This window comes from Oncorhynchus gorbuscha, linkage group LG16 (assembly GCF_021184085.1).
Source record: "Oncorhynchus gorbuscha isolate QuinsamMale2020 ecotype Even-year linkage group LG16, OgorEven_v1.0, whole genome shotgun sequence".
NCBI lineage: Eukaryota > Metazoa > Chordata > Actinopteri > Salmoniformes > Salmonidae > Oncorhynchus > Oncorhynchus gorbuscha.
The window spans coordinates 29,393,807-29,421,111 of record NC_060188.1 but is presented as its reverse complement, the minus strand read 5'-3'; the positions used below and the strand labels follow the sequence as shown (position 1 = coordinate 29,421,111).

The 27,305-nt window shown below is 41.3% G+C and overlaps 1 protein-coding gene across 1 annotated transcript; it reads right to left on the bottom strand.

Moving 5' to 3' along the window:
* Window positions 1-1,654: 1,654 nt before the first annotated feature.
* LOC124000889 (beta-1,4 N-acetylgalactosaminyltransferase 1-like) lies at window positions 1,655-26,054 on the bottom strand. The gene is made up of 11 exons (XM_046307569.1): window positions 25,887-26,054; window positions 14,654-14,781; window positions 14,283-14,426; window positions 14,001-14,107; window positions 13,824-13,861; window positions 11,630-11,807; window positions 11,447-11,533; window positions 9,939-10,120; window positions 5,077-5,220; window positions 3,995-4,226; window positions 1,655-2,989 (listed from the first exon to the last, which is right to left on the bottom strand). Exons 2-11 carry the CDS (start codon window positions 14,779-14,781, stop codon window positions 2,805-2,807), a joined length of 1,425 nt encoding a protein of 474 aa, XP_046163525.1. The 5' UTR covers window positions 25,887-26,054; the 3' UTR covers window positions 1,655-2,804.
* Window positions 26,055-27,305: the final 1,251 nt, after the last annotated feature.

Sequence of the window (27,305 nt, the reverse complement as noted above, 5' to 3'; positions counted from 1 at the left end):
TACCTAAATACGGTTCCCAATCCGAGACAACTAGAATCAGCTGACTCCAATTAGGAATCGCCTCAGGCAGCCAAGCCTAACTAGACACACCCCTACTAATACACACTCCCAATTAATACAAACCCAATACGAAATAACAACATATAAACCCATGTCACACCCTGGCCTACCCAAACATATAACAAAAACACAAGACACAATGACCAAGGCGTGACACCTTTCAATAATGGTGTGAGGCACATGGATTTTTTTTTTTTGGGGGGGGTTTGGGGAGATCCACCGGACATTCCACGGACATCCCCAGATGCCCCCCTTGAGGTTAAAGGTAAAGGTTTGGTATTTTATTAGGATCAGCAGTAAAGGGTATATCTTGCCCACCCTGAGAACTATTTTTATAGGGGTAAAGGTTAAACAGGTTTAAAACAGTTGTTTCAAAGACATTTTGGGGTGTCCCTTGTGTACATATTGGCCCCTTGTGTGTTAGGACCACCTAGATTAACGTGTTGACCATTACATCTGGATAGCTGAGAACTCTTTGTGTGTGTAAAACAGTTGCTTCAAAGACACTACACACACACACATCCCAAGAACCAAGCGCTCTTGTGTAGAGAAAGAGATAGAAACAGCTTGGGGAGACAGAAAGACAGAGATTTCATTAAAAGAAAATGTAATTTACCTGTAAAACCCTTTATTTTCTTCAAAATCTTTAGTACAGAAATGCATACATATTACAATTATTAAAACGTTTACTGTGCAATGTTAAACTATAACCTTAATGTTTTTACTAAACCTTTATATAAAATCATACACATTATTATTATTATACAATACTACACTTTAATACCCAATAAATGTTTATACACTACAGTTCAAAAGTTTGGGGTCACTTAGAAATGTCCTTGTTTTTGAAAGAAAACCACATTTTATGTCCATTAAAATAACATCAAATTGATCAGAAATACAGTGTAGACATTGTTAATGTTGTAATTGACTATTGTAGCTGGAAACAGCAGAATTTTTATGGAGTATCTACATAGGCATACAGAGGCCCATTATCAGCAACCATCACTCTTGTGTTCCAATGGCATGTTGTGTTAGCTAATCCAAGTTTATCATTTTAAAAAGGCTAATTAATCATTACAAACCCCTTTGCAACAATGTTAGCACAGCTGAAAACTTTTGTGCTGTTGTGCTGAAGCAATAAAACTGGCTTCTTTAGGCTAGTTGAGTATCTGGAGCATCAGCAATTGTGGGTTTGATTACAGGCTCAAAATGTCCAGAAACAAAGGATTTCTTCTGAAACTTGTTTGTCTATTCTTGTTCTGAGAAATGAAGGCTATTCCATGTGAGAAATTGGCAAGAAACTGAAGATCTCCTAGAATACTGTACTACAGAACAGCGCAAACTGGGAGGCCCCGGTGGACAACTGAGCAAAAGGACACCAGTCTCAATGTCAACAGTGAAGAGGTGTCTCCAGGATGCTGTCCTTCTAGGCAGAGTTGCAAAGAAAAATATTTTCAGCTGTGCTAACATAATTGCAAAGGGGTTTTCTAATGATCAATTAGCGTTTTAAAATGTTAAAACTTGGATTAGCTAACACAACACGCCATTGGAACACAGGAGTGATGGTTGCTGATAATGGGCCTTTGTACATCAATGTAGATATTCCATAAAAATCTGCCATTTCCAGCTACAATAGTTAATTGGGGCGGCAGCGTAGCCTAGTGGTTAGAGCCTGGACTAGTAACCAAAAGGTTGCAAGATCAAATCCCTGAGCCACAAATTGACCCCAAATCTTTTGAACGGTAAAGTATAATTATTTTGGTTGTAAAGACCGTTTTAAAATGTATTTTATCTTAGAAAAAAAAGTCCTTGAGTACTTTCCTCTGCTTGTAAACCCATAGCGTGTAACCTGACACCTCCCAATGCAATCAAGACCCCCCTTCCCCCAATCAGGTGCATCACAAAGAATGGCATCAATGGTTTTGTCATTGTGGCCCAGACATGGACACAATACACCTAGAATTGTTCTAGGATACAGGTTCTGTAGTTTCTCTCTTTTGAAGTTTCTTGTCACTCGTAGTGATCACAGGACAAGTCTAGCACTTACTTTTTCATTCTACAAGGGGTCACAAGGTCACTACACAGGAGCTTCATAAGTTCACTACAAAACCTGTTTCCAAATTTCAAACACTTTTTCTTTAAAAGGTCTCTACACCACACACACATCAATCACCAGGCCATGACATTTTATTTCAAGCATGTGCTTTACTTCAAAGAGACAGGTTCACGATCAATTTACATAAGCACACCCGAAATAGCGTGAGCACATTCAAACAGGATGTCCTTAAAGGGCATTAACACAGGATACAGGAATAACTCAATCACTTTTTGACAGCAACAGTCTACCATATTCTCTCGGTCACTCCTGTGACCACAGAACTCAGTAGAGAAAGTACCTAGAGCAACACAGTTTTTAGACAGCTCTAAATGTGACTAAAAATGTTTTATCATAAACAGTCAAAAAAAGATACCAATTCAAGGTGTATTGTGTCCTTCATGTTAATGACAAAACCATCGATGTCATTCTTTGTGATGCGCCTGATTGTTTTAATGGTGTGATTGATATGAGTGAAAGCCATATGGGTTCAATTTTCCAATCCGACGATCGCCTCACTCATTTGCTTCCTGTAGATCCCTGTGGCTTTACATTTTTTGAAGAGAACTGCGCCACTACAGATGGGATGCCGCGACTACATATTTGACTATTGCGCCACTATTTTCACTGTTTACTTCTTTGTAAACTATCCATAATGGATACATTTCAGGTGGTTCTTGAAGAAGTGGTGGGCTAGTTTGTCTTCCATGTCTTTTGATTGTTGATTTCGGAACGACGAGTACTTTGAGTTTTCAATTTTGGGTTGGTGGTCGATGCTGACATGACTACAGCTGGCAACCAGCAAACTGCCCAACCCATCCATGAAGAACTCTGAAACAAACATATGGACAGGGAAAATGGAATGGACCAAAGATGAATTACCAAAGACAGAGCAGTGCCTTAAGTGTACTATCAGCAACATGATAATAATCATCTATGGAAACAATTGACTTCTTCAAAACTTAAACACAACACTGAAACTGAACATCACTCTCAAATGTGTCCATCTGTCTTTCTTATTGACGCAGCTTTCCAGATTTCCTCTTGACATAGTTTACAGACTTGCTGCAATCTGTCGATGTGCTGTTGAGCAAGGCACTTAACCCTAATTGCTCCTGCAAGTCACTCTGGATAAGGGTGTCTGCTAAATGACTAAAATGTAAATGTGAAATGTGTGCAACTGTTTTTACTGGGCTTTTAACTGCCCTCTTAGCATAGGATGAACTTTAAAATGTCCCTGGTAGGAAAATTGTCTTAAGACAGTACAAAATAGACTGACTGTACATTACACACTCAACATTGTACATGTATTACATGATACCTCTGTCATACACATTGTGCACTTCTCATACTGTATATCTACATACAGAATACATATTCGCCAAGTCTCCCTCCTAAAATAATAAAAAAGGATATAGATATATATATCTATATCCAGTCAAAAGCTTGGTCACCTACTCATTTAAGTGTATTTCTTTATTTTTTCTATTTTCTACAATGTATAATAATAGTAAAGACATCAAAACTATGAAATAACACGTATGGAATCATGTAGTAAGCAAAAAAAAAAAACTGTTAAACAAATAAAAATATATTTTATATTTGAGATTCTTCAAAGTAGACACCCTTTGCCTTGATGACAGCTTTACACTCTCTTGGCATTCTCTCAGATTTCCACTTTGAAGAATCTCAAATATACTTTGATTTGTTTAACACTTTTTTGGTTACTACAGGATTCCATATGTGTTATTTCATATCCCTCCTAATTGAGATCTTCAAACCTCAGTGGGACATCCTGGATATAGGTTAAATAAATAAAAATGTAATAAAGCCCACCTGAATGCGCCACTCTCTTCAGCCGGGGGTCAAAGCCCACTTTGCGCACAGCATCTGTGCGACCAAGGAATAAGTTGACCACCCCGCTGGTGAAGGAGCAAGTGGGGAAGCCTGGAACAGGTTGGTATGTCACTGCACCCTTTCTGTTCAGACAACCCCCGTCCTCCCCATTACCATCCTCGTACACCAAAGAGAAGTAGAACTGGCCGTGACCCGCCACAGAGCCGCCCACCTGATCACAGGCAGAGAACAGAGCAGGTCCACATGTAGTAGAAATAATCATAATTATTCATTTCATTTGTAAAGCACATTTCTCAGACCCAATGCGTAGGAATAAAATACACTAAAAACGATCCAAAGCACAGAACACAACACTTTTTTTTCTACGAGTGTATCTAGAACCTAAAATTATTATTCTGCAGTCCCCATAGGAGAACCCTTTGAATAATTATTTTTTAGTTCTAGGTAGAACCCTTTTTGCTTCCATGTAGTATAACTGTTCCACAGACTGTTCTACAATGGAACCCAAAAGGGTTCTACCCGTAACCAAAAATATTTTAACTTGAACCAAATTGGTTTATCCTATGGGACAGCTGTAGAACCCCTTTGGACCCCTTTTCCCCCCAGATTCTGGAAAAAAGACAACAAACAAAGCTATATTCATGTGTTGTCGGATCCAGAGGACATTTAAAATAGAATTAGCAGAGGTCCTTGAAACATGTGCAGCACAGTTTTGGACACTTGGCAGATGTACCAATAAACAGGACATTACAATAGTCCAGACAGGATGAGATAAAGGAGTGGGTGAGTGGCTCAGCTGCAGACTGTGACAGCATAGGTCATAACCTGCCAGTGTTCCATAGATTGAAAAATTGGACTTTGGTCACACTTTTGATGAGGGCCTCAAACAAGAGCTGGCTGTCAAGTATCACACAAAGGTTTCAAACCTCACTGGAGGGGAGGACCTTGACACCATCAATATTGTGAAGAGAAAATGTTCCAGCCCAAGTCTAAGCAAAACAGGTAACACTTGTTCTAGCCTGGTGACAGATTGGGGATCAGGCTACAGTTACTCTGCTCACCACATCTAGTTCTGGTGTGGCCTCCATCACCTCCACCAGACTCTCAATCTTGGTTTTGTCTGTGAACAGGAAGTCGTCATCAACCCAGAAGAAGTATTTGGTAGTGACCTGAGAGACAACCAGGTTCCTGCCAGCAAACCAGCCCTTTGGGAAGGAAAATGTCCTCAAAATTACTTTGTAGCAGTGCCTATCTGTGATTTAGTTTTATCCTATAAAAGAATTGTAACTGCAGAATGTTCAAAGGCATACAGATGTAAGATCTGAATTTGACCAGCATTGTCATTGCAAAATAGTCCTGCAGCAAAGGAATTTGAATGTTTAGTACATAATTTTGCTTGATTGGTGGTTAGGCTATTAGCTGGCCAAAATTACACCAAATAAAAAGTGCAATACTGTTAATATAGCCATGTGTTAGTATGAGTTTCCAGTGAGTATGGGTTTTCAAAGCTCATCTGTAGCTCATCTGTATTTTCTGCGGTGAAGAAAATTCCCAGCAACAGTGATCAAATTAAGATCCTACACCCGTATAACATAGGAAAGGAAACCCTGCACTAACAGAAATTCTTTAGCAGCTGCAGGTGTCTAACAAATGGGCGGACACCTGCTCTTTCCATGACAGAGATTGACCAGGTGAATCCGGGTGAAAGCTATTATCCCCGATTGATGTCACTTGTTAAATCCACTTCAATCAGTGAGTACGTTTACATGCACACGAATAATTGGATATTAAACTGATTATGGCAGTAGGCAGATTATGCAATAGTCATCTAAACACCTTACTCTGTTTATCTTAATTGGCGTAAGGTCAAAATCGAAGTAAGCATAGGCCGATCAAAACACCTGGTTTTCTGGGCAATCTTTCGAATGATTAGGACATGTAAACACCTTAAATCAGCGTACCAGAGATATTGGATTTGCGCATGTGATAACACCAGCCAGGCGAGCCTCCCTCTTTAGCGCGAGTGAAGTGTTTTCGGGAACAACTGCATGTTTGCCTCTTAGAAGTAGTTCACATTCATACTTTATATGTCCGAACTCAGAATAAAACATGCTTCCCAAAAATAACATGATCGCTGTGTTAGAACACTTGTAAGATAATTGCGTGTCGACCTCGGGAGGAGGTCATGAAGATGTGATAACAATTAGATCACAATGACTCTTAATTGTCTACACCTGTCTAAAAATGTGGGCACAATAAGAATGTGGACAAGATCAGGGCAAAGGACTCATGTTAGAGGCAGGTAGGCTGTGTTTACGCCGGCTGCCAAATTGTAATATTTTTTCCACTCGCTGGTCTTTTGACCAATCACATTAGATCGTTTCACATCAGCTCTTTTTCAGAGCTGATATGATTGGTCAAAAGACCTGTGTAAATGCAACCATTTAAACAGACCTTTTGCTTCAACAATAGCCACTGTGAATGAGAAAAACGTATGGTGACGTCATCTACATAAACGTGCGTGCTTGCGAAGGCTGTTGCTTAAACCTGTTAATTTGTTTGACTGCTGCTACAGATAGTGACAATTCAAACTTGTCAAGGCTTTGGTGGTTGTCTGCGTTCTTCTCAAATGTATTTTTTATTCAATTCCAGTGTGGCCGACTGGAGTTTGTTACATATTGTTGGATTCTGGGTTAAACTGGGAACATTGCTATCCTAGAGACATGATACATCAGAAGTAAGACTATAGTATCTGAGGGGTGATAGAGACTGGTTTTTACATCAGAAGTTAATGGTTATCTGTACGAGCCAGATGGCTGTGGAATATGGGTAGACGGGTGAAAGTCACAGGTTTGCTATAGATGATACGCGTGGAGATCTTTGGATTAGACATCAAGGGGGTTGACTCCAGGTTAGATCACCTTAAGGGAGAAGGAATGTTTTATTACCCCATAACTTAGTCTTCCTGTCAAACCATAAAAGATGTAAAGATTGGAAAGGAGGAGGGCCTAAATTGGAGTAATATATATATATATATATATATATACACACACATATACTTGTGGTGGTGGAAGCATGTTTTGTCTAATGCAGCTGTATTGATCCTCTGGGAAGAATAAACTTGGTTTCATAATGTCCGTTGAGTGTTTTACTCAGAATTAGAACCTAACAATATGTAGGATATAAAATGTACTCTTTTGTTGCTGAGAATTTTCTTGCACAGCTATAACGCTTGTAATTTGCACTGACTTAATTTTCCCAAACGAAAAAAAGCACCAACCCCTAATAAAATGTCCATTTATTATAATCCACGTTTCCTGTTGCTGCAGGATTCTTTTCCTGCTGAAGCAAACTGGCTCAAATTAAGATCCTACATCTGTACGTGTAGGTCTATGGCAGGATGCCCTTATTGCACTGATCTGTTCCTGGAGACAATTACATACAGTGGGGCAAAAAAGTATTTAGTCAGCCACCAATTGTGCATTTTCTCACACTTAAAAAGATGAGAGGCCTGTAATTTTCATCATAGGTACACTTCAACTATGAGAGACACAATGAGAAAAAAAATTCCAGAAAATCACATTGCAAATAAATTCATTAAAAATCATACAAATTATGGTGGAAAATAAGTATTTGGTCACCTACAAACAAGCAAGATATCTGGCTCTCACAGACCTGTAACTTCTTCTTTAAGAGATTCCTTTGTCCACTCGTTACCTGTATTAATGGCACCTGTTTGAACTTGTTATCAGTTTAAAAGACACCTGTCCACAACCAAAACTATGGCCAAGACCAAAGAGCTGTCAAAGGACACCAGAAACAAAATTGTAGACCTGCACCAGGCTGGGAAGACTGAATCTGCAATAGGTAAGCAGCTTGGTTTGAAGATATCAACTGTGAGAGCAATTATTAGGAAATGGAAGACATATAAGACCACTGATAATCTCCCTCGATCTGGGGCTCCACGCAAATCTCACCCCGTGGGGTCAAAATGATCACAAGAACGGTGAGCAAAAATCCCAGAACCACATGGGGGGACCTAGTGAATGACCTGCAGAGAGCTGGGACCAAAGTAACAAAGCCTACCATCAGTAACACACTACGCAGCCAGGGACTCAAATCCTGCAGTGCCAGATGTGTCCCCCTGCTTAAGCCAGTAAATGTCCAGGCCTGTCTGAAGTTTGCTAGAGAGCATTTGGATGATCCAGAAGAAGATTGGGAGAATGTCATATGGTCAGATGAAACCAAAATAGAACGTTTTGGTAAAAACTCAACTTGTCGTGTTTGGAGGACAAAGAATGCTGAGTTGCATCCAAAGAACACCGTACCTACTGTGAAGCATGGGGTTGGAAACATCATGCTTTGGGGCTGTTGTTCTGCAAAGGGACCAGGACGACTGATCCGTGTAAAGGAAAGAATAAATGGGGCCATGTATCATGAGATTTTGAGTGAATACCTCCTTCCATCAGCAAGGGCATTGAAGATGAAACGTGGCTGGGTCTTTCAGCATGACAATGATCCCAAACACACCGCCCGGGCAACGAAGGAGTGGCTTCATAAGAAGCATTCCAAGGTCCTGGAGTGGCCTAGCCAGTCTCCAGATCTCAACCCCATAGAAAATCTTTGGAGTGAGTTGAATGTCCGTGTTGCCCATCAACAGCCCCATAACATCACTGCTCTAGAGGAGATCTGCATGGAGGAATGGGCCAAAATACCAGCAACAGTGTGTGACGACTTACAGAAAACGTTTGGCCTCTGTCATTGCCAACAAAGGGTATATAACAAAGTATTGAGAAACTTTTGTTATTGACTGTTACGGATACAGTTATCCTGTGTGTGTGTGTATCCTGTGTGTGTGTGTTTCTTTTCTCTCCTCCCCTCACAGGTGAAAATCATCACTCCCCAATCAGTCAACAATCAATCATCAATCAGAAGACACACCTCCTATTTCCTGACCTATCACAGTTCCTTCCCCATGGTTTAAAAACCCCATCATTTGTTTGTTCTAAAGCTCAGCTCAATCTCTCTGTAAATGCCATGTCTGTAGGTCTCTGTGTTTCACTCTCGCTTTGTCTTAAACCTCTCTTTTGTTTAAAGCACCTCCATAGCACTTTGTCATCACCTGTGAGTATTGTTTTTGGTTATGGTGTTTGTTTGTTTGCTGGTGGGAAAAGGGGGAAACCAAGACAAGTCGCCCATGGGCATACACTACCCGTAGGTGAACTTTGTTAAATACACTAGTTAGAACTGGGCGGACCACCCACTGTATTTTTGGTTAGTTAGTTAGTTGTTGTTAAAGTAGGCTAGTCTAGCTTAGGGGTGTGTTTTTGTATATTTGTTTCTTTCCTTGGGTCCAGCTCAGCCCCTTTTCCTGCTCCCCCCATTACCGTGTGTTTATAAATAAACCTAGAGTTTGACGGTAGATTTCTGTTGTCGTGGTTATTTCGTGCACACTTTTACTTTGTCACAATAATAATTTGCATGAGTTATGTTACGAGTCTCATTACCATCCCCCCTAGACTGTCGGGCCAAAAGGGATTCGTAACATTGACCAAATACTTAATTTCCACCATAATTTGCAAATAAATTCATAAAAAAATCCTACAATGTGATTTTCTGGATTTGTTTTTTCTCATTTTGTCTGTCATAGTTGAAGTGTAGCTATGATGACAAATACAGGCCTCATCTTTTTAAGGGGGCGAACTTGCACAATTGGTGGTGGACTAAATACTTTTTTGCCCCACTGTATACCTGGGTTATTTAAGACATGCACATCACAACTAACAATTCAATAAAATCTTATTTCTGTTCCTTTCAACTCAGAAATTCAATCACACATGCTCAATATGTATGTTATGTTCATCATCAATTCACATTGAATGTCCACTTTGAGGTTTTCAATTTGACCAAAACCAGCTTGTACCTGTGCTGGGGGCATGATGTACTGCTCAATGTTGGAGCCGTTCACTTTCTGTGGCTCCAGGCTGTCGTCGGCGATGATGATTTTGATGTCCTTGTAATAGGTCCTTATGCTACTGATGAGGGCCTGCAGCTCGGTGTATCTCAGAAACGTCTTGGTGACGATGGTCACCCGGGAGTTGATATCTGCAATGAGAGATTATCTCTGGTTTAACGCAGCGACATCCTAGATCCTACTGCAATTGGAGGTGGACGTGTCTGATTTGTATACTTAACAAAAATATAAACCTATAGCCTCCATCAGTGCTCAGATTGTCCGCAATAGGCTGAGAGAGGCTAGACTGAGGGCTCGTAGGCCTGTTGTAAGGCAGGTCCTCACCAGACATCACCGACAACAACGTTGGGCACAAACCCACCGTCGCTGGACCAGACAGGACTGCTAAAAGATGCTCTTCACTGACGATTCGTGGTTTTGTCTCACCAGGGTTGATGTTCGGATTCGCGTTTATCATTGAAGGAATGAGCGTTACACCGAGGCCTGTACTCTGGAGCGGGATCGATTTGGAGGTGGAGGCTCCGTCATGGTCTGGGGCGGTGTGTCACAGCATCATCGAACTAAGCTTGTTGTCGTTGCAGGCAATCTCAACACTGTGTGTTACAGGGAAGAGATCCTCCTCCCTCATGTGGTACCCTTCCTGCAGGCTCATCCTGACATGACCCTCCAGCATGACAATGCCACAACCCATACTGCTTGTTCTGTGCGTGATTTCCTGCAAGACGGGAATGTCAGTGTTCTGCCATGGCCGGCGAAGAGCCCGGATCTTAATCCCATTGAGCACGTCTGGGACCTGCTGGATCGGAGGGTGAGGGCTAGGGCCATTCCCCATAGAAATGTCTGGGACCTTGCAGGTGCCTTGGTGGAAGAGTGGGGTAACATCTCAGCGCAAGAACTGGCAAACCTGGTGCAGTCCATGAGGACGAGATTCACTGCAGTACTTAATGCAGCTGGTGGCCACACCAGATACTGACTGTTACTTTTGATTTTGCCCCCCCCCCCCCCCTTTGTTCAGGGACACATTACTCCATTTATGTTAGTCACATGTCTGTGGAACTTGTTCAGTTTATGGTCTCAGTTGTTGAATCTTGTTATGTTCATACAAATATTTACACATGCTAACTTTGCTGAAAATTAACGCAATCGACAGTGAGAGGACGTTTCTTTTTTTGCTGAGTTTATGAGGGGTGATGTCATAATTCTTCCTAATGACCTAATCTTGGTACCTGATGTTAGCCCTATGTTTTGCAGTTTAAAGACGCTGCCATTTGCTCATATCTGTAGAAGCTTCATGACCAAAAACAATGGATTAACAATCACATTATCTTTCGTGTAGCCTTTATTTATATCCCACTCCTCTGATCACCAGTCTTGATCCTCACCCTATGGTTGATTCCTTCTCCCCAATTTCACATTCATATACTGGCTACATTACAAGGGAATAAAGGGGATCTCACCATTTCCTATGTCATATAAAACAGGCACTGATGTCTGCTGGATGACAATGGGGAAGACAGCCTCATGGTGTTCAAACGTGAAGTGAGCTGGTGAAAGAGCAGGGAAGGGTGGTGTCATATGATGGTCTCAGATGTAGAGAGGAAGCCATGGGTATGGTAGGAAACCTGGATCTACGGCCTTACCCAGATCTCCAGTCCTCATTCGGTACACAGTGCTGGTGTAGGTAATTTTCCCCAGGAGATTGTTGAGGTCAGATAGGCTGGTAGACTGGACAGTGATCTCTTTCTCTCCCTGTCCCTCGTTGTCCCCCTCTCCAAGGGCCTCGATGGCCAGGACACCACTGGACACACTCAGAGTCACCTGCAGGTACATAACACCATAGAGTTTTCATAAACTCCGGCCAAAGGTTGAGAAGGACCATTTTCCACTTCTATGGAACTTATGTGATTGTACAGTTGTTGAATCAATGTGGTTCTTGTTAGCATACTTCTCTCTCTATTCAATTGAGTTCCTCAAATGGTGTATTCAAATTAAGTTTGGTTGTTAGAAGTTAGATTGAAGCTGAACAACACCATGTGAATTGAGATTTAGCATTTAGATGTATAGTTCAAAAATGATTTGTATCTTTTGAAGCACAAAACTTGCAGGCATTTCTGTCATTGTAAACAAATGTGAAAAATAGGTGGATTAATTTGTTCTATATGGTAAAACGTTCATTTGAACATGGGCCTTTAGTGCCTTTAATATTTGTGCAACGGTCTGTGGAAGGCAGTTAGCTATGTAATATATTTACCTTGTCAATCCAGTTCATATCAATGCAGTCTCAAACAGACTGAGGAATGGACCAGTGGGGGAAAAAAACTATTTGCTGCTTTACTTAATTGCAAAAAGGAAAGGAACACAGGGAGAACTGGTGTGATGGTACTGATGATTTGTCATCACAGATGGTTTGTTTATATAGCAGGTTAGGATAATTAACGTGGTAGGTTAGAAGTAACGCAGCAGGTTAGGAGAATAGGTTAGGGTTTGCTACAATGCTACGGTTGTCAACAACAGATGTGTCCACGAGATTAAGCTGGTGTAGGCTTCTATTATTCTTCTACTCCATCTAGTCACAACGGTAGAAACATAAAACAGACCATCTGTGGGACAAATCAGGAGTATCATAACACTTGGATGAAAGTAACACAGGGTGAAAGTAACATGCCCATTTTCTCAGATAACACAGAAGCTAGAATGTGAAATCAGCACATCCCTAATGCGGAGGATGACCTCCCTGCATCGGCCCGAAATGGTTTTTTGGAGTTGTAGAGTTGTGCATACATATGTCTTAACCCATCTAGTGACTAAACAACAGCATAGGTTTTAAGTATCATGCTAGCTAGTCTTGGGTGTTAGCCTGGGAGAAGTTACAGGAGAGCCAGGTGGGACAAAATTGATGACCTGGAATAAATGACCTGGGGTCAATTACCTCAAGCCATGGAAATGTGATAAGCAAGATGAGTTTGCCATTTGTGAAGAGAATAGCATATAAATTTATATCAAGACACGAGGAGCACACTTGACAAAGACAATTGATTTGTAGCGCTAAACATTTAGTCATGATTTGTAGGGATAAACATGAATAGTCATTGAAAGTTTCGATTAAAGAAATTATGGCTAATATTGCTATTATATAATCATTTTAGTCCAATTAATAGGCTAAATAAAGGAAAATAGCGCAACATTGTGATGTTGACGCATGGTTAATTTGAATGAATTTCGAACCCATATACTTATTTATTGAATCGACACAAACAAGAACCTATGGCTGATCGTACCTTTGTTGAAAGTAAGTGGCATTACAAACCAGAACAATTTAAATAAGACAGATATTGTGCACTTTTGGCCAGCTGTTAATTTTGACCCAAACCTGTTTTTAGTTTAGACCCGCCTGGCTAGTACAAAAGTAGCATTATGCTAGTTTCGTTCTGTATTTTTAGTTAAACGTGATTAGTCCTAGACATTTAATTACAGTTGCTAATGATATAGGACATATATACTGTAAGTTGCTTATCATAAAATATGGTTTCTCTAGCACTATCGATCTGAGTAAATAGGAAAAAACGAAGTGTCACTTTCATCCCGGTTCCTCCCTACATGAAGTAAAAGCTAAGCAGAAAATGGTAGATATGACACCTGATGTAAAGAACCACCACCAAAAAGAGCAGGTAACTCTTAACATTAAGGGTAAAATTGACATTGTTTGTGTCCTACCCTTACCCTTACTGTAAAGTCTTACCAAAGATTCCAATCAAACACCAACAGTTGTTCATCACAACATGGAGAACATAAGACCCTCAAGTCCATTATCCATTCAAAGCGTTTCGAACCAACCTTGTAATTTTGTCTTTTTGCTGCATGGAGAGCTAAACCTGAAATAATATTTTTATAGCACAATTTAAATATTGAGTTACTAATCTATTGTGTAACTGCTTTGCAGAGAACATACTGTATACAGTTTCTTTGTTGATGATGGAGGCTACGTAAACAAGCGGTTCTTGCATAGACTACCTGGTATCAATGTCTTCCGAAGTGGGACAACAGTGAACCCCTGGATTGGATACTGAAGAGGAGAGTTGGATGGAGCAAAGATAAGCCTGTTCAGACTGGAGCTTGTCCTATGAGAAGATCAAATGGTCCCATAAATGTTGCCTGAGGACAGCATGCATGTGCATATTTAAGACATAACAATCAACTTAGTGGATATTCTTCTTGAACTGGGGGGGGGGTTACTCGCTAATCAAGCTACTTGATTTCCGTAACACCAGGTTACATTTGTAGTATTTTACCCACCTGATATGATGCTTCCTGTACTCCTCAGCTCTTCGTTTGACTATGTCATCATATTGGTCTTTTGGAATATGATCTTTCAGTACAAACACTCCGCTTCCCTGACAGATGCAATTGGGTTGTCTGGGACTGCTGGATGGTAAGGCTCTATTGATTCACAGGGACAAATAGAACATAGTCTACAAAAACTGGACAGGTTCCATTACTGAAGATATACCATTTTAAAACTGGTATAGTACATTATTAATTTTCACGATGGCAGAACGGTCTTAAAAACAAGTATGTTGTACCTTTACATTTTGAAATGTCTAAGTGATTTCAGCCTTCACAATAACTTAGCTCAAACAAACAGTTGCTCAAAAATAAAAATGTACCTTATTTGCTGAGGAACTAATTGATCTGTGTCTTCCTCTTTTGCGCTATAGTGAAATATGAAGGAGTACATCACTGATGCTGACAGACAGAAAATAGCTAGGACAAGTATCTGCGTGCCTCGACCCATCTGTAGAAGACAAGAGCATCAAATTCTGACCAGGGAAGCAATGTAAAATCTTGAAGGGGCTACCCACTGGGATCAAACTGGTTGAATCAGCGTTATTGCCATCATATATATATATATAAAACGCAGCAAAAAAAGAACCGCCCTTTCACTGTCAACTGCATTTATTTTCAGCAAACTTAACACGTGTAAATATTTGTATGAACATAAGATTCAACACCTGAGACATAAACTGAACAGGTTCCACAGACATGTGACTAACATAAATGGAATAATGTGTCCCTGGACAAAGGAGGGAGGTCAAAATAAAAAGTAACAGTCGGTATCTGGTGTGGCCACCAGCTGCATTAAGTACCGCAGTGCATCTCCTCCTCATGGACTGCACCAGATTTGCCCGTTCTTGCTGTGAGATGTTACCCCACTCTTCCACCAAGGCACCTGCAAGTTCCCTGACATTTCTGTAGGGAATGGCCCTAGCCCTCACCCTCCGATCCAACAGGTCCCAGACGTACTCAATGGGATTGAGATCTGGGCTCCTCGCTGGCCATGGCAGAACACTGACATTCCTGTCTTGCAGGATATCAAGCACAGAATGAGCAGTATGGCTGGTGGCATTGTCATGCTGGAAGGTCATGTCAGGATGAGCCTGCAGGAAGGGTACCACATGAGGGAGGAGGATGTCTTCCCTGTAACGCACAGCATTGAGATTGCCTGCATTGACAACAAGCTCAGTCCGATGATGCTGGTACACACCGCCCCAGACCATGACGGAGCCTCCACCTCCAAATCGATCCCGCTCCAGAGTACAGGCCTCGGTGTAATGCTCATTCCTTCGACGATAAACGCGAATCCGACCATCAACCCTGGTGAGACAAAACCACGAATCGTCAGTGAAGAGCACTCTTTGCCAGTCTTGTCTGGTCCAGCGACGGTGGGTTTGTGCCCATAGGCGACGTTGTTGCCGGTGTTGTCTGGTGAGGACCTGCCTTACAACAGGTCAACAAGCCCTCAGTCCAGCCTCTCTCCGCCTTTTGCGGACATTCTGAGCACTGATGATGGGATTGTGCGTTCCTGGTGTAACTCGGGTAGTTATTGTTACCATCCTGTACCTGTCCCGCAGGTGTGATGTTCGGATGTACCGATCCTGTGCAGGTGTTGTTACACGTGGTCTGCCACTGCGAGGACGATCAGCTGTCAATCCTGTCTCCCTGTAGCACTGTCTTACAGTACGGACATTGCAATTTACTGCCCTGGCCACATCTGTAGTCCTCATGTCTCCTTGCAGCATGCCAAAGGCGTGTTCACGCAGATGAGCAGGGATCCTGGGCATCTTTCTTTTAGTGTTTTTCCAGAGTCAGTAGAAAGGCCTCTTTAGTGTCCTAAGTTTTCATAACTGTAACCTTAATTGCCAACCATCTGTAAGCTGTTACTTTCTTAATGACCGTTCCACAGGTTCATGTTCATTAATTGTTTGGTTCATTGAACAAGCATGGGAAACAGTGTTTAAACCCTTTACAATGAAGATCTGTGAAGTTATTTGGATTTTTACAAATTATCTTTGAATGACAGGGTCATGAAAAACAAAAGTGAAGTGTTAGTATCAGCATATTATTAATTGTTTTGCCAAAAGTTTCAATCACCACGTTTCCAACCACAGTTTTTCTGCAAGTTTTTATACAAATAAAGGCATACCATATATATATATTTTTTTAAGTAATGACAGCTGTGATGAAAACAGGAAGTTTCGGTACAGTTTTATAAATGCCGACCTAATTTGTTCGTTGACATGGTGGGATCTTTGTGTCTGTAAAAGTAATTATGCAAGAAATGGCGGTGGAAACGGCTTTATGCGGAAATATTGATATAATAATCATATCTAAATACATTTCAGTTTTGGACTGTTTCGTTGCGGAACGTAATTTCCAGGATTCGGTACCTCTGGTGGCCTGAATCACACGCATCCCTGGGTCACTCGTCTTTTCAGTTCGCTGCCGCTAGCTACTGGAACAAGTTGCATGAAAACACTAAAACTACACAGTTTTATCTCAATTTCTTCATTCAAAGAATCAATCATGGACACTTACTGACTGCTGTGGCTTTGCATGATGTATTGTGTTCTCTCTAAATTCTTGCCCTTTGTGCTGTTGTCTGTGCCCAATCATGTTTATACTCTTTTTGTAGTGTTGCCATGTTGTGTTGCTACTATGTTGTTGTCCTGTTGTTTAACATGCTATGTTGTTGTCGTCTTATATGTCTCTCTTTATGTAGTGTTGTGATGTCTCCCATGTCGTGATGTGTGTTTTGTCCCATATTTTAATATAATTTATTTTTTATCCCATCCCTGTGCCCGCAGGAGGCCTTTTGCCTTTTGGAAGGCTGTCATTGTAAATATGAATTTGTTATTAACTGACTTGCCTAGTTAAATAAAGGTTAAATAATAAAACATTTAAAGACTTATGTCTGTAGGCAACGAAAATCATTTAGAGACGTCCAAATAGGCCTATTGTGCGAACATTGTTTTTATACGAACTACACAGAACGAGAAAGGTAGGTTTTTGGCAGGAGCGTGTCGGCTACGGTCAGTGAGTGAGCTACACATCATTGGGTGAGTCATTGAAACTGGAAAGCTTTTTAGGACACTCATTTCCTCCTACCAAATCAAATGTTATTGGTCACATGCACACATTTAGCAGATGTTATTGCAGAAAAACTGGTATACATACAATAAGTATACAATACAGACAATGACTAATTATTTGTTATTCTTATCTCGTACTTTTTTTTCGGGGGGTTATTTTCTTAAAACTGCATTGTTGGTTAAGGGCTTGTAAGTAAGCATTTCACTTAAGGTCTACGTCCTGTTGTGTTCGGCGTATGTGACAAATACAATTTGAAATTATTTGATGTGCTAGGGGGCACAACAAATGGCAGATTATACAGAGACCTTAAAATATACGCACGTATTGATTGCTTTAATAGCTCTCTTATTGGAAGACTGTAGAATGTTCTTAATGTACTGCTAAATTCCTTGTGGAAAACATGAACGACTTTTTTATGAGTGAATTTAGATTTATGAATATGACGTTTTGCCATTAGCACAATTAGATATATAGATTTGTTCCGACATATATTAGTGACAAATGTATTCCAGTGACATAAGGATCCAATATCCCTTTGAAATAAAGCACGTATAGATATGTTGCTCTGAGGAAGAAGAAACACGTTTTTCCTACTGGAGAGTCAACTGGATTAAGCAAGGGTAGCTCCCAGAGTGCCGCAGTGGTTTAAAAGGCACTGTATCTCAGTGCAAGAGGCGTCACTATAGTACCTGGTTCGAATCCAGGCTGTATGACATCCGGCCGTGACTGTATGACATCCGGCCGTGATTGAGAGTCCCATAAGGGCAGCGCACAATTGGCCCAGCGTCGTTAGGTTTCGGCCCGAGTGGACCGTTATTGTAAATAAGAACTTGTTCTTAACTGACTTGCCAAGTTAAATTAAGGTTGCATTTCAAAAAAGAAGGTGAGGTCTGGTTCCACCTATTGGCAGGGATATTGTAACGAGATAAACATTCCTCAAGGGTAGCTCCCGAGTGCCACAGTGGTTAAAGGCACTGTATCATAATTTCACCAGAATAAGACCCTCGATATTTATTGTAGTATGAAACCCATCAGTTCATAACATATTTGATATGTAGCCTAATAAACTGCATGCTTTCCTGAGTCATATTAGGGGTACCACGCAACACCATCGCGTGACTTCATGTTTACTATGATGTTATTATATCAATAGTTGCTGCATGTCAGGTAGAATTACCACAAAAAGGGCGGTGCACAATTGAAATAGGGTTTGGCCCGAGTAGGCCTTCAGTATAAATAAGAACTTGTTCTTAACTGACTTGTCAAGTTAAATTAAGGTTGCATTTAAAAAAAAGTGAGGTCTGGTTACACCCATTGACAGGGATATAGGAGTACCACACAACACCATCGCGTGACTCCATGTTTAATATGATGGTTATTATATCAATATTTTCCGCATATCTCCCAAAATTACCAACACAAAAAAGGGCGGTTCACAATTGGCACAGGGTCGTTAGGGTTTGGCTGGGGTAGCCCTTCATTGTAAATAAGAATTTGTTCTTAACTGATTTGCCTAGGTAAATAAATCAGTTATATATAATTTTTTTAAATCGACCGATTTTAAAGAATGGCTTACAGATCCTCATTAAATGGATAAACCACAATAAAATGTAAGTTGTATAGCCTAATGTAAATACAAAAAAACTTGTTATAATAATATAGCCATAGCCCTATAAATAATAGGCTATTAATAATAAACATTTACATTTGGATAAGACAATATGCAAATGTTTACTATTCATTTAATGAATGTTCCGTAGGTTTACTATTATTTTTTAAACCTTTATTTAACCAGGAAGGGCTCATTGAGATTTAAAATCTATTTTGTAAGGCGTTCCAAGACGATGGCGCAGAGTACATAAAAGCCCTTTTACCAAATTCAGTTCGGACATTTGGAACAGTTAGCAGGATAAAGTCCAGCGAACAAATAGAGTACCCACCATATTCTGAACAATAAAAATGCCCAAAATAAAAACGTAGTAAACCCAAAATGGCTTTGTAAATAAAAGTATACCAGTGCCTGAGCCTACGAGTGACTAGGGAAGGCCAGCCAACCCTGGTATACAAAGTGCAGTGGTGCGTAAGGGTTTTGCCGTTTAAAATAAATCTCAATTGATCTCAATGACTGAGCGGAAGCATTCATATTTAAAATATCCCCATAGTCTATTAAAGGCATAAATGTAGCTGATTACCAGCCTCCTTCTGACTTCAAAAGAAAAACAGGATGTATTCCTAAAATAAAATCCCAATTTCAGCTTCAATTTTTTTGTAAGTTGTTGAATATGCAATTTAAAAGAGAGGCAGTCACCAATTAAAATTCCAATATATTATGAGGTTACAACCTCAATCTCCTTGCCCTGACAGGTAGTAATAGGTGAAAGGTTCAGAGGTCTATTTCTTGCTTTAGAAAACACCATTAGTTTAGTTGTCAGTATTGAGGATAAGCTTCAATTGACACAAGGTATGTTGAACAGTATAAAAAGCTGTTTGCAAGTTCTGGAAAGCTTTTGTAAGAGACGAGGCACAACAGTAAATAACAGTATCACCAGCATAAAAATTAAGTTGCGCATTTTGAACATTTTTGTCTAAATGATTTATATAAATAGTGAATAAGAGGACCAAGTACAGAGCCTTGGGGCACACCATTAAACAGACAATTTAACAGACAGAAGCCCATCAATTTGAGTGCTGACTATCCTACCGATCCTCGACTCCGGCGATGTCATCTACAAAATGGCTTCCAACACTCTACTCAGCAAACTGGATGCAGTCTATCACAGTGCCATCCATTTTGTCACTAAAGCACCTTATACCACCCACCACTGCGACTTGTACGCTCTAGTCGGCTGGCCCTCGCTACATATTCGTCGCCAGACCCACTGGCTCCAGGTCATCTACAAGTCCATGCTAGGTAAAGCTCCGCCTTATCTCAGTTCACTGGTCACGATGGCAACACCCATCCGTAGCACGCGCTCCAGCAGTTTTATCTCACTGATCATCCCTAAAGCCAACACCTCATTTGGCCGCCTTGAATTCCAGTACTCTGCTGCCTGTGACTGGAACGAACTGCAAAAATCACTGAAGTTGGAGACTTTTATCTCCCTCACCAACTTCAAACATCTGACATAGTTAGCAAACCATGCAACTGCATGCTCTGAAAGACCTACACTTGACAATCTCTGCATTAGTATAGCATGATCAACTGTAACAAAAGCCTTAGAGACAAATAAAAAGTGAGACACAGTGCTGTTTTTTGTCAAGGGCTTCAGTGATATCATTTAAAACCTTCATGGCTGCTGTAATTGTGCTATGCTTCTTCCTGAAGCCCGATTGGTACATTTTTATTTCACCTTTATTTAACCAGGTAAGCTAGTCGAGAACAAGTTCTCATTTGCAACTGCGACCTGGCTAAGATAAAGTGTAGCAATTCGACACATACAACACCACAGAGTTACACATGGAATAAACTAAACATACAGTCAATAATACAGTAGAACAAAAGAAAACAAAAAGTCGATATACAGTGTGTGCAAATGAGGTAAGTTGAGGAAATAAATAGGCCATGGTGGCGATGTAATTACAATATAGCAATTAAACACTGGAATTGTAGATCGGCAGAAGATGAATATGCAGGTAGAGATACTGGTGTGCAAAGGAGCTAAATAAATAAATAAATAAATACCAGTATGGGGATGAGGTAGGTAGATAGCCCATCTGTAAACAGCCCATCTATGTACTGGTGCAGTGATATGTAAGCTGCTCTGACAGCTGGTGCTTAAAGCAAGTGAGGGAGATGTGAGTCCCCAGCTTCAGATATTTTTGCAATTCGTTCCAGTCATGGGCAGCAGAGAACTGGAAAGACGACCAAAGGAGGAATTGGCTTTGGGGGTGACCAGCGAGATTATACCTGCTGGAGCGCATGCTACGAGTGGGTGCTGCTATGGTGACCAGTGAGCTGAGATAAGGCGGGGCTTTACCTAGCTGAGACTTTTAGATAACCTGTAGCCAGTGGGTTTGGCGATGACTATGAAGTGAGGGCCAACCAACGAGAGCGTACAGGTCACAATGGTGGGAGTGTATGGGGCTTTGGTGACAAAACGGATGGTACTGCGATAGACTGCATCCAGTTTGCTGAGTAGAGTGTTGGAGGCTATTTTGTAAATGACATCACCGAAGTCTAGGATCGGTAGGATGGTCAGTTTTACGAGGGTATATGTTTGGCAGCATGAGTGAAGGATGCTTTGTTGCGATATAGGAAGCCGATTCTAGATTTAATTTTGGATAGGAGATGCTTAATGCGAGTCTGTAAGGAGAGTTTACAGTCTAACCAGACACCCAGGTATTTGTAGTTGTCCACGTATTCTAATTCAGAGCCGCCCAGAGTAGTGATGCTGGATGGGCGAGCAGGTGCGGGCAGTGATCGATTGAATAGCATGCATTTAGTTTTACTTGCGTTTAAGAGCAGTTGGAGGCCACAGAAGGAGAGTTGTATGGCATTGAAGCTCATCTGGTGGTTAGTTAACACAGTGTCCAAAGAGGGGCCAGAAGTATACAGAATGGTGTCATCTGCGTAGAGGTGGATCAGAGAATCACCAGCAGCAATAGCAACATCATTGATGTATACAGAAAAGAGAGTCGGCCCGAGAATTGAACCCTGTGGCACCCCCATAGAGACTGTCAGAGGTCCGGACAACTGGCCCTCCGATTTGACACACTGAACTCTATCAGAGAAGTAGTTGGTAAACCAGGCGAGGTAATCATTTGAGAAACCAAGGCTGCCGAGTCTGCCAATAAGAATGCAGGGATTGACAGAGTCGAAAGCCTTGGCCAGGTCGATGAATACGGCTGCACAGTAATGTCGCTTATCAAAGGCAGTTATGATGTTGTTTAGAACCTTGAGCGTGGCTGAGGTGCACCCATGACCAGCTCTGAAACCAGATTCAATAGCGGAGAAGGTATTGGGGGGATTCGAAATGGTCAGTAATCTGTTTGTTAACTTGGCCTTCGAAGACCTTAGAATGACAGGGTAGGATAGATATAAGTCTGTATCAGTTTGGGTCTAGAGTGTCACCCCGTTTGAAGAGGGGGATGACCGCAGCAGCTTTCCAATCTTTGGGAATCGCAGACGATACGAAAGAGAGGTTGAACAGGCTAGTAATAGGAGTTGCAACAATTTCGGCAGATAATTTTAGAAAGAGAGGGTACAGATTGTCTAGCCCGGCTGATTTGTAGGAGTCTAGATTTTGCAGCTCTTTCAGAACATCAGCGATCTGGATTTGGGTAAAGGAGAAATGGTGGGGGCTTTGGCGGGTTGCTGTGGAGCGTGCCGGGCAGTTGACCAGGGTAGGGGTAGCCATGTGGAAAGCATGGCCAGCCGTAAAGAAATGCTTATTGAAATTCTCAATTATGGTGGATTTATCGGTGGTGACAGTGTTTCCTAGCCTCAGAGCAGTGGGCAGCTGGGAGGAGGTGCTCTTATTCTCCATGGACTTTACAGTGTCCCAGAACTGTTTTGAGTTAGTATTACAGGATGCAAATTTCTGTTTCAAAAAGCTTGCCTTTGCTTTCCTAATTGCCTGTGTATATTTGTTCCTAACTTCACTGAAAAGTTGCATATCACGGGGGCTATTTCAGGGTTTTTGGTGGTTTTCCTAAGCCAGGATTCAGACACGGCTAAGACATCTGGGTTGGCAGAGTGTAGACCGGGGCAGGCTAGCAGCTAGCAGGCCGAGTTAGCAAGCAAGCAGTTAGCAGGGGCTAGCAGTTAGCAGACCGGGCAGGCAAGCTAGCAGTTAGCAGACCAGGCCTGGCAAGCTAGCAGCTAGCAGAATGGGTTAGCAAGCAAGCAGATAGCAGTGTCTAGAAAGTTAGCCTTTGGGGGACGTTGCGATGGGGGTAAGTCTGTTTTTCTTTTGCCTCTTTGTGCGGTGACGTTGATAGACCAGTCGTGGAATTAGTAGGGTTCCAAGTAGCTCTAGGTAGCTAGCAGGCCTAATGGAGCTTCAGCGGGCGTCGCATCTGAGGGGCCTGTTGGAGTCCTCGGGCAGATTATGTCGGTATTCCAGTCGTAGGGGATCTGCGGGGTTCCATGCCCCGTACCGGCTGTAGAAAGGGGTCCGGATATTGTAGCCCAGGAGTGTCCTTCGGTAGTAGCACAGGAGCCATGGTCGGGCTAGCTTCAAGCTAATTGGTGCTTGCTCTGGGATGGAAACGCTAGCCAGGAGTAGTCATCCGCGATTGCGATTAGCTAGTTGTGAATATCCAGATAAATGTTCAGTTTGCGGTAGGAATCCAGGGATAAAAATAATAGGTCCGTTATGCTCTGGCTAGAGTCACGTTGTTCGAACTGGCGAGAGCTTTCCGAGCTGAAGGTTAGCTGATGACCGCTGGCAATGATTTGCTGACTGATAGCTGGTAGTTAGCTGGCTAGCTTCAGTTGAGGGATTCCAGATCCGAAGTAAATATAAATACTTTAGAAAAACGAACCACGCCACATTGGGTGAGGCGGGTTGCAGGGGAGTATTTAGAAGTTGAGGGTTAGCAAAATATTTTAAAGGATATGTGACGGAAAAAATATATATGTAAAACGATATATACAAGGGACACAACAGGACAAAGACGTCTGACTGCTACGCCATCTTGGATTATTGATAAAATAGAGTTAGTAAATAAAAACTATTTTAGCTGTTCACTCAAGGGTTTCAAGTATTTTCACCAGGGGTGACAGCTTTGAGATTGGCCTATAATTATTTAAAAGAGTTGGATCTCCCCCTTTTAAAAGTGGTAGGACAAATGCTGATTTCCAGATTTTCATTACATTCCAGGGTTAGATTGAACAGAGATGTAAGTGGTTCAGCTATGAAATCAACTGCCAGATTTAAAAAGCAGGGATCCAAAAGATCAGGACCTGCAGGCTTTCTCTGATCTAAGGATTTCAAGGCTTTATGTACCACCTGCACTGAGAATGGCAAAAAGCTAAAAGTTTGACCAGCTCTCACTGGTTCATCCACACAGGTTTGTACAGAGACAGAGGACACTGAATCAAGCAGTCTACCAGATGATGCAAAGTGCTCATTGAAACAATTCAGCATTTCAGTTGTCGTATACAGCAACAGAGTCCTTCAAAACACATGAAGGTAATTCATTAACGTTTCTGTTAACAGACAGACTTAATAGCCTTCAAAACAGGCTAGGGTCATTCAAGTTATCAATGGTTACAGACATAAAATATTCAAACTTAGCCTTCCTGAGAAGAAAAGAACACTTGTTTCGTAACTGCCTAAAAATAAAAAACAATCAGCATCAGAACATGATTTCATTGCTTTAGCCCAGGCTAGATTATGGTCGTGAATAATACAAGACAGCTCAGAAGAAAACCATGGATTATCCCGCCCTTTAACCCTGAACCTGCGGAATGGGGCATGTTTGTTTGCTATTTGGAAAAAAATCATCATGAAAGAATTCCCAGGCAGTTTCCACATCAGGGATAAACTCAATCTTCCTCCAGTCAAATTAAAACAAATCATGAAAGAAAGCCTGCTCATTAAAACGTGGGTTTGTCTTAGGAACCGTAGTATCTCTAACAGCAACCACAGCACATTGGTCACTGTGGAACATTTGTCAATATCAAATCAACCATGGTAGACTTATCTGGGCATTTAAGATTTGGGCGAGTGGGGGAGTTAATCAACTGGGTAAGATTCATAGAATTCCAAAACATTTTTAAATCATCAGACACCGGCTTTAACCAACACCAGTTGAGATGACCAATCAAGATAATTTCACTGTAAAGAAGTTGACATAAGGTGCGTCAAAGATGAAAATGAGTCACCGAGAACAGAGGGGGGTCTATAACAGCCAATCACAGTTATAGAGAGACTATTTGAAACCTCAATATTCAAAGCAAGAAATTCTAACTGTTTACAAATAGTTTCACACTTTGCCACACTTACAGGGAATTTAGTTTTTACATATATAGCCACACCCCCACATTTCTTAACTCGATCAGTGCGATAAACATTGTAACCATTTATACAAATATCCTTATCAAAAACAGACTTGCTCAGCCAGGTTTCAGAAAACACAATTGCATCACACAATTGCATCAGTTGATTTAGCCAAAATCCTAACCCCATCAATTTGACAACAGGCTGCGTACATTTAAATGAAAAATACCATAACCAGATCTTGATTTAAAATCAGAGGGGGTTTGGAGACATTGCATATCAGGGCCAGGGTTAGGTTGCACGTTACTTGATATCAACAAAATAAGAAAAACTAGGCACCTCTGTTTAATAACCTTGCACGGCTTCTCTTTTAAGAGACCTACTGCAAGCGAATTCTACAAGTGAGTTTCCAGACAATACAAAACAGTCATTTAAAACTATTTAAGCCTACTAGTCTATACAAACGGAAAAATCTAACAAAATTGTAAAACTGCTAAGTGAAAAGTAAGCCTAAAATACAAACCTTTTTGCACACAATTATACGATGGTCCAGTCAGTCTAGTCATTTAACTATTGAAAAAAGAAAATCCACAGCAGATATAATCAGAGGGTAAACCAAAGAGTATGGATATATTGACCAGGAACACGTCTCTCTGCCCTAACAATGGGAGTCGATTTCCGCAAAGCAGCACAGCGGCTGTCTATCTATCTCCCGTCTATCCTTTCTTTATATTGGTGTTACGTCATTATTGTAATCGTGTTTTGAATATTCAATAAGGGTTGTTGACGTCAACCGCCTGTATATTCAATGGAGAGAGATGCTTCCGTAACCCTTGTTATTTTGGTGCTTTGAAATGTACGGTTGTTGCAAAGGCTTGTGTGTCGCCTACTGGTTAAATTCGTGTTTTTTTTTTCGCACGAATTAAGTAGCACATAAATGCGTGTATTTTCGAACGAATTGAACCACAAAAAAATAAACAAAAACGCACGAAATCTGTTGAAATCCATTGTGTACATATATGCGCGAATTGAATGTGTGAGGCTGGGCTGGTTTTCGGCATGCTGCTGAGACACGTAGTCGCATCGTTCATGTAAGATGGAACAGAGTTCCATGTAATAATGGCTCTATATATACTGTACACTTTCTTGAATTTGTTCTGGATTTGGGGACTGTGGAAAAAAATGTATACATGTCTGGTGGGGTAAGAGCTGTGTGTAAATTGACTAAGCAAACAATTTGCCATGTTCATCTGATTAATGTTTCTTATAAAAAGAAGAGATGAGAGTCATGAATTCAGGCATGCATTCCACCTGGCTACCCCTACCCCGGTCAACAGCTCTGCACCCCCACAGCAACTTGCCCAATCCTTCCCCATTTCTCCTTCACCCAAATCCATAGAGCTGATGTTCTGAAAGAGCTGCAAAATCTGGATACCTACAAACCAGCTGGGCTAGACAATCAGGACCCTTTCTTTCTAAAATTATCCGCCGCAATTGTTGCAACCCCTATTGCTAGCCTGTTCAACCTCTCTTTCGTGTCGTCTGTGATCCCCAGAGATTGGAAAGCTGCTGCGGTCATCCCCCTCTTCAAAGGGGAGACACTCTAGACCCACACTGTTACTGACCTGTATCTATCCTACCCTGCCTTTCTAAGGTCTTCGAAAACCAAGTTAACAAACAGATCACCGACCATTTCGATTCTCACCGTACCTTCGTCGCTATGCAATCTGGTTTCCGAGCTGGTCATGGGTGCACCTCATCCACGCTCAAGGTCCTAAATTATATCATAACCGCCATCGATAAAAGACTACTGTGCAGCCGTATTCAACCTGGCCAAGGCTTTCGACTCTGTCAATCACCACATTCTTATCGGCAGACTCAACAGCCTTGGTTTCTCAAATGTCTGCCAAGCCTGGTTCACCAACTACTTCTCAGACAGAGT